This window comes from Neolamprologus multifasciatus, chromosome 1, assembly GCF_963576455.1.
Source record: "Neolamprologus multifasciatus chromosome 1, fNeoMul1.2, whole genome shotgun sequence".
Classification (NCBI taxonomy): Eukaryota; Metazoa; Chordata; class Actinopteri; order Cichliformes; family Cichlidae; genus Neolamprologus; species Neolamprologus multifasciatus.
In genome coordinates, this window is record NC_140439.1 from 24,817,129 (window position 1) to 24,828,455 (window position 11,327).

The following is an 11,327-nucleotide window of genomic DNA, read 5'->3' on the forward strand; positions in this document are numbered from 1 at the left end:
GTGCCCACACTAAAAGTTGATCGGGCATCAACACACAGAAGCTCCTACTGTGGCAGCTCTGCAATTTTCTACTGATTTTGTTTTAGTAACTGCTGAGTATAACAATTAGTTTCAGCAGAGATGTCAAATACACAGTGTCCAATCAAAGGCACAACACAACAAGAACTGGATTGGCCCCCAAACCCCCCGGATCCCAGTCCAATCAAACATCTGTGGCATGTACCAAAACAACCATGGAGGCCTCACAAACACCCCACAGGACTCTGAAGATCTGCTGTCTGTTGGAATGACTACAGGAGGCCCTCAGTTGTCCTGCATCCACGCCACGATTGGTCCAAGCTGTTTTGGCAGCACAAGGTGAACCTACACAACATTAGGCACTGGGTTTTAATGTTGTGACTGATCTCTGTAACATCATATTCACTGTGCATTTGATTTGTCAAATAAAAGACAAGTTTTCAGGAACATATAACATTTTCTGTTCAAGTGTTTTGGTTGAGGTTACTTTATGTGCAGTATAAGGATGTGATTGAGAGCAGCTTGAATTAGACACCATACGTAACAAACAAGACAATCATCAACATATCAGTATCAAGCAATATAATAAACAGCCTTTAATGCCTATACAGAGATTATAGAGCATGTCTTGTAAAAGCAAATATGTTTGGAACAGCAGTGCATTCAGATTATAATTCTGACTGCAAAAGCTGCCTAACAAGACAGGCTAGTTTCTTCAAAAATAAAACTAAGGTGGAAAAAAGAAGCCTTTTTGAATGGCCATATATGGAGCAGGTGGAAAAGTAGTGTTTATATATTGTGCTTCCTTTACACCACCTGAAATCTTTCAGAGAGTCAGCTGCAGGGGGTTGAAGGGGAAATGAAAAAGTTTAATTTGTCACTCAGTTTCTTTTTGATGTTTTTTTCCTTTGTTTCATGATTCTCTGCTAGTTTTACTTTTGAATGTTTAATCTAAAGGTTTTCTTGGAGTCTTTTGTGTTCTGGTTTCATACTTTCTTGTAAGCATTCGTTGGTTTAAGTCTGGTTTATGAATCCCTGGTTTTTCCAGTATAATCTCTGTGTTTGTTTATCTTTCTGCCTCCCCCGTCATTTCCTCTTCAGTCATGTCCTGTTCATATGTCTCACTCCTGATATGAGTATTTGATACATCCTTTTTTATTTTGATAGTTCCTTGTCCTGTGCGTGTTCTGTTCAGTTTTGCGTCCCTGGCTCTTTAGTCTGATAAGTTTCACCTGTTGCCTGTTCTCTCGTCAACCTGTGTGTATATATCGTCTTAGTCTCTCTTTATCTTTCGTCATGTTCCTCATCAAGCTGTGTATCTCATGTTTGTTCCACGGTCTCTTGTTAGAGCCTCGTTGCAAGTTCCTAGTTTCTGCCTGGCCTGAGTTGTTCTGTATTATGTATTTTCTCTGACTTAGTTCAGCAATAAAGCCGCTTTTGCGTTTTATCTTGTGAGTTTGAATCCTGTATCTGGGTCTTATCTTCCTGCCACAGAGTGCGCACAGATTCAGGTCAAAATCTGGCTAACATGTATTAATCTTTTTTTGACACAAAAAAAACATTACTTCAAACTAATTTTATTTATTAAAATCAACAACATATTGAATAGAATTTTATATAATATAGCACCTGCTTCATATTGCACAAACATACAACATTATAGACGATCGCTGAGCGTGACCTGCTACAGCTCCCCAAAAGCCCCCCTCCCTTTTAAAGACGGCACTTATTTCTGCCACTCTGTGCTTGCAAGACGAATATATGATAATCTAATGAAGTAAATACATCATGCACCTGCTCCAAGCAGGCACGGGGCGGGTAGAGTTTGATCACTTTTTTCACTTAATAAATAAAATCGTAAAAGTAGGGCCGCAAGGTCTCCTAATCAAATCTCCATTATTATATGGTCCAAAATGAAACAAATTTTGCTAAAACTCTACACACTTGGTTTGGAGATGTTTTTAAAATCAGGTTTTTTTTAAGTATGGTAAATAGACTGGTACTTTAATGGTACACTGTTTAAACACTCAAAGCACTGACACAATACATTACAAATATCTCTAATATATAAATATAGCAATATATTACACAAATTTGAATATAGATACAGCTGAAATTGAGATGCCCTGCTTATCATCCTGACTTTTATCCATTTTTTATTCATCCATATCCATCTGTGACTGTGATGATTTCACACTTGACTTGGCAAACAAATAGATTATGATGTCCTATCACTTTCTTGCAGCACGTCTTATAAAGTTGTCCTCAAATTGAACCTGGACTTAGTTTTGCATGAAAATAAGTAATTCCTGATACAATCTTTAACTCATTCTTTCCTTTTTTACAGGGTGTTGGTCTATGTGTGTTCTTTCCTTTTTATACTCACAGCTGCAATTAGTTTTAATTTTGGAAAATAAACCTTTGTTCGGCAGATCACAGCTTCACGGCTCATTTGATGATGGCAAACTTTTCTTTCGGAACCTATTAATTAACAAATATTAACAGTTATTCAATTTGTGCACTGGAGTTCTACCTGTGAAAATCCAGACTTTAAAACACCAAAGCTATATCTGCTGCTAATGAGCCATGAGTGACTGTGCACATGAAAAACCTTAATGATTAATATGCAGAACATGACTGAAAGATCAATTCAGTCAGGAGATTCAGGTGCTTTGTCTAATGAGTCTGCTGAAGAGCAATTATATCTCTGTCGTTGCCTCTGTCTCTTTTTCCTTCTTTAATTCTTTAAGTTTGGCTCTGACCTTTATAAATAAACACTACAGACAAATCTTTAACTGAACGAATCGGTGGGGTGAGTGAGTCAGATTGTGTGTATGTGCAATAAAAATATTTTTGTGACTGTGGTCATTGTCCATCACTGAGATATAACTCCTCTGAACATACATCAAAGAAGTTGCAGGTCACACGGTTGTTGCTGTGCAGAAATGTCATGTCAAGACACAACATATATAATCTAGGGGAAAAAAACGTTACAAATTTGTACCCTGTAGTTGATATTCTTTTTGAGCTCGTAAGTTAAACTGAAAACCTGCAGAAAATCAAGTAATAGTGATTGCTGTGACTTTAAAAAGGGATGAAAGTCTTTCTATTGAGTCAGGCTAACTACCAGGTTACCAGAGTCATTTGCTTTAGCTGCCATGAGTGCTGCCATCGAGTTACCTGCAACTAAAACCTGTCAAATAATTTATTATATAGAATTTACCTTGAACTAGTTTTTGTATACGGTAATGTGACAACCTAATATTTAAAAAAATAATCAGTTTCTTACTAAACATTACAACTGTGTTGCACTTTTAGAGACAGTACTGTACAGAAGTCTTGAGCCATTTTTCAGTTCTTTATATTTCTTGTATGTTTAATAAAGTGGTCTTGAGCTATAGTTCTCTGGGCTTTCTGAGGTCTTTGGACATTGGCTGCTTTTTCACTCATTTTCTCCACTGTACTTGTACCAGATCATTGTCAGAGGATTTTCTTTTTGTTTAAGCCATTTAACACTGACCTAACTAAAGGGATAAACCAGTGAGTTGCCCATACATAACAGACAATTTGTATGGAGGAAGTCAGGAGAGGGATACAACAGAGACTCTCTAGAGTCATCTGTAAAACACAGTGAAAGCTTTGTCAGTCAGTGGTGTTGGAAATCTTGTCAAAACTGATGGAATTATAAGTTGTCCTTCAAAATACCTGGATAACTTTTCCTGAAAACTACAGCTGCTGTATAGAATAATCGAAGAATAATTGAAGGAATTGCGACATGAACTCCTGAACTAAGCTGAAATAAATTCATTAAACAAAGATGTCATTCCATCTGTGCCTGGTTCAGGATTGTCTGAAGTAGAAACGGTATTCAGAGATCACTGAATCATGCTTGATGCTCTTATACTACTTTTTGTGAGAGGTGAGTTTCCAGGACAATGAGCTGATGAGATAGAAATGAAAGAAACACTGAAATATGATCTTTGTTTTGTGTGTTATTTCTAAAGAGCCCTTTTGAAAGTGGTTAAGTTTTATTACAGTGTAAACACATGGGACAAAAGGACTGTATGTCCTTGATATGTTTACAATCCCACACAGGTTTTAAAAGACAAATGAGGACTTGTAAATTCCAGTTCTGTCTGATATCTAACCACTCAGACTTGGTGCTAGAACTGTGGCTTAAAAATGCTTTTTTATGTCACACTGGCATCTGGCTTGGGTAGATCGAAGTGTGCAGTCTTTGCAGGCTGAGCTCTGGCACATAAAATTTAGATGGTGCCTGGTCTCTGCTCTGCTGTGTGTGGCCCCCAACTGGTATGTTATTGTCTGAGCGTGCTGAAATTGTGTGTTTTAAGCCTCAAGTCTAAACAGACGATATATAGTAGTGGTATTTCTGCCATTTTAAAAAGGTCTGACAGCTTAGGGACACAATGGGGAGAGAAACAGGAAACATATGATGTACAATATAGAATAGGAATTATTGTGAAATAAAGATCCTTGATTACAAATGAAAAAAGTCTGTAAAGTATATCTTAAAGAAATCTTATTCTTGTTTTTTGGAGGATAAGGCAGTTGTAGTTTAGAATAAAAGTACATACAGTGCTTAAAGATTGGGGTTAAATGATAAAGATTTATTTTCGTTTGCAGGAGAAATGAAGACAAATGAAAGATAAGATCTAGCAAACCAGTGTTTCTCAACTTATGCTCTCTGAATTTATTTTCACGATATGTCTGAATAAATGCGATAAATCAGCCGTTTGTGGCTACAACGTTGCCCAAGGTAAACCATCTGTTGCTTTGTGTGTGTTGCTGACTGGGAGCTTTATTTGGATATCTGCTGCCATCTCATGGTGGACAAGTGCAAGAGGAAATCTTTTACTTTACTTTTAAATTTAAAATTTAAAATTTACTTTACTTTTAAATTACTCGGGCAGGGCAAAATTAACCAGCTGGGAGGGGGGGGGGGGGGGGGGGGGTTGAGAACTCTTTGGATTTAATGGAGATTTTTCATTTGAAAAAGAAATTAAACCTAATTGAAGTAATAAGGGGAAAAAATAAACTTTTCATGTCTTTTTTGAATATGTAATCACTCTAAAACAGGATATTTACGAGTTTTAATTCAGGAGATAATCCTGGGTATGCAGGGTGTAGAGATGTACCTATAGAGAAAAGCATACAAACATTGGATTGAGCAAGACTGGTGCTTATGTAGCACCTTTCTACTCAGTTGCAGATCTCATTCATGTAATCTTACATATTCATTCAGCACTTTTATCTATACCTAAGTGCTTTCCAACATTTGCACCTGCACTTACATGGATGCTTTGGGAGCAACGTGGGATTCAGTATCTTGCTGAAAGATATTCAGCGTGCCTACCGGAGGAGTCAGTTGATCCACAAATCATCAAATCAGTAGGCAGCCCACTGTACCACCTGAGCCGCAGCTGCCCCAGTTTTGTTGGCTTGATCATGACAGCATTCAAAGGCCTTAGGTGAAGCATTTTAAAGATGCCAAAATAGAGGACTGGACATGACAAAATAGAGGACTGGACATGACAACAGCAAGAGTGAAGTTTTAGAAGATGGGAGTGAGAGCTGTGTGGTCTAGAGACTGCGGCACTGACGAAGAGACAGGAGGCTGTGATGAGATGTTAAGAAGAGCTTTTCACTGGGACTGACCAGGATGGAAAAGAGTAAATCAGAGGGTAACTTTAGCTGAGATGGTTTGAGCAAGTGCAGAGAAGGGATAATGGATATATTGGATATTTCCTGGCTGAGCATGGAGCTGCCAGCCAGGAGGAAAATAGGAAGATCGCAGAGAAGATTTATGGATGTAAGGGAAGGAGAACACGCAGAGGGTTGAGACGACAGATTAAGGAAGGTGATCTGACCTTGCAACCCCTAAAGGAACAGCAAAAAGAAGAACTTTCTCTCTTTCTTTTTATCTTTCCTCTTAATGGGCAGGGGAGAGACCTCTGATATGTAGGTAGCCTGAAATCAAACAGCACTGAAATAGGTGATCAATACAAACATGTACGTCATTTTTTTCGTTCTTGACCAGTAGATGGCACTAAAGCTCTATCATGGAAATAGGATCGTATTACAGTGTGCCTCGGCAATCCTTTGTTGCCATGGCCTTCTATAAACGTGAATTCGCTTTTACAGTGTGCCATTTGTATTTGCAGCAGACAGCTTCACTGGGCAACTTCAGCATATTTATGTCCTTGAAAGTTCGTATTGCATGATTTAAACTTTTGTTTGTCCGTTTCATGAACATTGTTTTATAGTATAATACAGTCCTATACAATAAAACACACAGTTCATTTTATGGTATATTTGTGATTTGCAAATTACGAAAAGATACGGTGATTGTGAGTGATCACGTGGATGTGGTTACACTTATGTTCAGAAGGTCATTTTAATGTTGACAGTTCTTGGTTTTCTCGCGATATCTGGCAACCCAAAAGCAGCCTTTCACCCCTGAGCTCGTCCAAAAACAGACTAGAGGACTCTTATCCCCCGCGGAAATGTTCAAAACAGAGAAACTAAGAGCTGTGGTCAATGAACGACTGCAGGCGGCTGCCGAGGAAATATTCAACCTCTTTGAAGAAGCTGTAAGAGACTATGAGAAGGAAGTGTTCTGTTCAAAGCAGGAGGTCGAGCAACAACGGCGAAGCCTGGCCGGGTGGAAAGGTAACGGCAGGACAACCCTGAAGCTGCATGGACACTTTGTAGCATCTGTTAAGCTCAGCTAGTGTTCAGTCTTAGGAAACATCTAGTAAACAGTTTACAGAAGCCAGCAAATAGCGCCATTTTGCATCCCTGAAAGAGGGAGGGGGATGCAAAATGGCTGTCAAATGAATAAAAATGAACCACAAGAGGATTTCCTGCATATCTTAACCAAGATTTAGGTTTAAATTTCAGCGCTTTTCATCTCTCGGCTTCCTTGGTTAAAATAATTTGTGTGGTAGCTAACTTAAAGAAAGGAAAAATGAAAAAATAAGCTTTTGATTTTTTTTGATTTTTTTTTTTTCATTTTTAAAGATATTATTATGAAATGAACCTGTTCCAAGTCCAGAATATGTTTCACAATAGTGTTCGGTGCTTGGAGACAGCTGATTAGTAGCCACTCTTTTTCCTATAGTGCTCCTTGGTTCATTAATTAAACAAATAGTCACTGTACAGAGTAATATCTGATCATATTATAGTTTCAACCCTCAGTATCAAAAAGGAATTTAACTGTTTTAAGCCTGGTTTATGTATCTGCATCTTTACAGCTGGGCTCACCTGTCAATTAAAGTGCCACATCAACAACAGAGTATTTTAGTAATCTAAAGACAAAATCCTCTGTACCAACAGTAGGCTATTTATAGCATCTTTACATCCTAGCACAGGTAAAGGATTTGGTCTCTATAGCCAATTTACCCCTTCAGAACATTCACTACTGTCATGGATTTTTGATAACTCATCTATTTAGATATTATGGAGGCTAAAATGGAGGACTGACAGGTGTGCAAACAGACCTGAACCAAACCTGTGATTGTGTTTATGCTGATCGTGCCTTTTGCAGCATTTTTTGTAATTATATATATCCTGCTGTGAGGTAAAGGCTGTCAACAATGTTTAATGGTCTTTAATTTAGTGCTGAAAAGAAGACTTTGGTGTCTTTGTATTGCATCCATACATTTTATGCATTCAGCTTACTAACCAACCTTGCTTTGCGTTAGTTAACTTAGTACTCTGCCCTCTACTCTAAATAGTTTCATGCCTGGCTCCAAGTAAATCAACATGGTGGGGACACAAAAGTTCCCAGCTTCAATTGTCTCTAACTTAAGATGTCAGCTGATGTTGGAGACAGTTTCTGAAATTGGGACAGAGCCCCATAGCTGTTTAGGAAAGACAAAGACATCTTCAAGTCTCAGCTCCTTCTCTGTGGCTCTGACTGTGTGAGAGACCTGCGTCTCCCTGCTCAGAGCCTCCAGCTTCTTTTTCATCATTCTCCTCTTATGCCCCACTGATTTGCTGAGTGCAGCCAGCTTGGCCTCATCTTCCTCTGTTTGGAACTGGTGAAGCTTTTTAAACTGCTTCTCAGTGTGGTGTGGTGTATTATTCTGAGGATCTGTTGAAGAGACAGTTACTGCTGATGGTTCAGGTCATGAGTTTTTCAGACTGTAGAGGGCCAGCAGTGCTAGCAGTCTAAGCCCAGGCACCCAAACCCTAATCTCTCCAGCCACAGCCTCTGACTGTTATGTAGGGATACAGAGGCATCCCCATGAAAGCCAAAAAACCTAATCTTTCCAGTGTGTTGTGGGTCCACCCCTTTGGTGCAGAGGAGCATTTTCTCACAGGGATTATACTTTCCACCCCTGCAAGTAAACTCCAGCCCCGCTGACGTAAGCTTTGTCATCAAGTAGTTAGCCCCAGAGTCCAAGGAACCAACCAGTGACTTATCTCACTCTACACCACAACAGCCAGATACATCATCACATTCATCATCATCACCGAATTTCCCAGAGGAATCCACCCGAGGGATTAATAAAGTTTTATCTTATCTTATCTTGTCAGTGCAGAAACCGTCCCAACCACCAGAGTTATTACAGTCCTGTATTTTCTAATTAGTTGTAATTTTATTCTAATTTTGAGGGTTTTTTTTAAGTCAGTTTCCAGAAGTTTCGTTTTTAATAGTTTAAAAATGTTCAGTTTTAGTTTAGGTTTTTTAGTTTCAGTGTTAGTTTTGTTCTTTTTTATTATTATTGTATGGAGGGCATATGTCACAGGCAGGATTTAGGAAAACCAGGACATGTATTATAATAAAAACGCAGAACTTTTTGGAAGTAGTTGACTCTTAGGTGAGGTGCCACAGTCTCAAATCTAAACCACAGCTTTGAGCGCTCTCTGAAGTGATTGTTCAGTTTTTCACCTCTCTGCTGATCAAGCACCACATTCTCAGTTTCTCAGCTTTGTAGTCGGCCAGACTCTGGGTCCTGGTGGTTCAAAGCTTTTTCATTCACATTTAACATATTTTTGTGCTCTTTTACTTAAGCTGCTTAGCTGGTATGTATGTTGTATACTTATATTGACAATAAATAAATAGTGAAATATGCAAGAATTGAAATGATTTCCCAATAAACATTTTGCAAAGAACAATGTAATCTGTTTGGGTCAAGAAGCCTCAGATAGAGAAAACTTCCAGTGAAACACAAGGACCTGTTTCCACCTTTCATCTTCGCTACTGTATCCAAAACAATAAAACGTGACCCAGAAACCTGTAGTTCTAACACTGTAAAAGAAAAACCTAATTGCAGTTTTGATATCACTGCATTTTAAAGTTTATTTACTGTATTTTTGTTTTATCCGAGCTTCGTAATAAAGCAGAGTCTTTGCTTTCGTATCAAAAACAAGAAATCATCAAGAGAATAAGTTCCAGTGCATCTGTTATTGTTTTATGCAAAAGAAGTAGTAAGCTGTCTTTTTCAACAGCAGACTACACATCATAATTTAAAAATTAAAAAGCTGAGATTTGTATTGTATAGCTTTCTGCTTGATAAGGTGAAAACCTAAATCCATTTTCTGATATATGATGTTGTCTAGTCCCTCTGCAGTTCTCCGTCCAGGAAGATGGTGCTTGCTCTGAGCAGGATCACCCTGAGAAGAAGACAGACCTGTGTGAGGATGACCGAGAGCCCCGGATTAAAGAAGAACAGGAGGTAGAACTGTGGTCGGCTCCAGTGTGTGAAAAGCAGGAGGAGGCTGACACCAAAGACGCCATGTTTAATATAATTTATGTGGAGAGAGGTGAGGATGGTGAGGAAGATCACTCGCCCAGCTGCTCAGCTCAAACTGTTAAACAAAGCTGTGGCGCATCAGAGCCGACCAGCGAGTGTCCATCGAGTGAAATAAGTGATAATGAACAGCAAGACAGTGTAAAACGTCACTCGGGTGTAAACAGTAGGAGAGTAGAGAAATCTGGCGAAACAGTAGAAAAACCTTACACCTGCAGCGTTTGCAGCAAGAATTTCAGGAATAAATCCATTCTGACTCGTCACATGAAAATGCACAGGGTAGAGAAACCCCACAGTTGCAGTGTGTGTGGCAAAAGCTTCATCCAGCGCTCATATTTACAGACTCACATGAACTCACACTCTGGACAGAAGCCGCACACGTGTAGCGTCTGCGGCAAGGGATTCACTCAGGTGGGAAACATGAACGCCCACATGCGTATCCACACAGGAGAGAAGCCTCACAGCTGTAACGACTGTGGTAAAAAATTTAGAGAGAAAGCCGACCTTATCAAGCACATGGTAATTCACACAGGTGAGAAACCCTACAGTTGCACCCTGTGCCATATTAAATTCAGTGCCCACTCGAATCTGACTCGCCACATGAAGACTCACTCAGGCGAGAGGCCGTACAGTTGCACGGATTGTGGGAAAAGATTCATCCGACGCTCCCATCTAATAATTCATACGAACACTCACACAGGAAAGAATATCTAGACTTCAGAAATTACTTGCTCTTTTATATTTTTCTTAAATGAAAAAGATGAAACACAAATGTCATACTGAAAAGTTTCTTTGTGCTATTGTGGAAGAAGACATGAAGAAAGTTGTAATACTGTAGGTGATTTGGTAATGCTTCAGTTGCACGAGTCCAAAGACCAGCAGTGACCTCTACCAACCACCGCTGGTCAGTAAGCGAAAATGCATATCCCTGAAAGGTTTGCAAGTGGTTGCTGGCTGTTGCCAAATAAAATTGGCAGCAAAGAGATGGATGGTGCTGCACTAAAAATAACTTAGTTACTTTGGTCGCTAGAGGACCAAACCAGAAATGGAAAACATTCACTTTTAAAGCAAAAGTTGTGCCGTGCAGCTGCAGCCAACATGTTTCAGTGTTCCAGTTTGCACTTTTAGAGTACTTGGTGACTGCTGTTGACTTTACAAACAAAACAACTGCAATGTTTTATGCTTTTATTATGTAATAATTATGTTTTATTCCAGGCTTTCAGGAACAAATAAAATAATCAATCTAACACACTTTATAAATATTTATATGTGTGTGTGTGTGTGTGTGTATATATGTGTGTATGTATATATATATATATATATATATATATATATATATATATATATATATATATATATATATACACACACACACACACACACAGTGGGTTGCAAAAGTATTCGGCCCCCTTGAACTTTCCCACATTTTTGTCACATTACAGCCACAAACATGAATCAATTTCATTGGACTTCCACGTGAAAGACCAATACAAAGTGGTGTACACGTGAGAAGTGGAACGAAAATCATAC

At 38.8% G+C, this 11,327-nt stretch overlaps 1 protein-coding gene across 1 annotated transcript; it reads left to right on the forward strand.

Moving 5' to 3' along the window:
- Nucleotides 1-5,547: 5,547 nt before the first annotated feature.
- On the forward strand, nucleotides 5,548-11,085 carry LOC146525806 (uncharacterized). The gene is made up of 2 exons (XM_085153945.1): nucleotides 5,548-6,708; nucleotides 9,607-11,085. Exons 1-2 carry the CDS (start codon nucleotides 6,543-6,545, stop codon nucleotides 10,509-10,511), a joined length of 1,071 nt encoding a protein of 356 aa, XP_085010071.1. The 5' UTR covers nucleotides 5,548-6,542; the 3' UTR covers nucleotides 10,512-11,085.
- The last annotated feature ends 242 nt before the right edge of the window (nucleotides 11,086-11,327 follow it).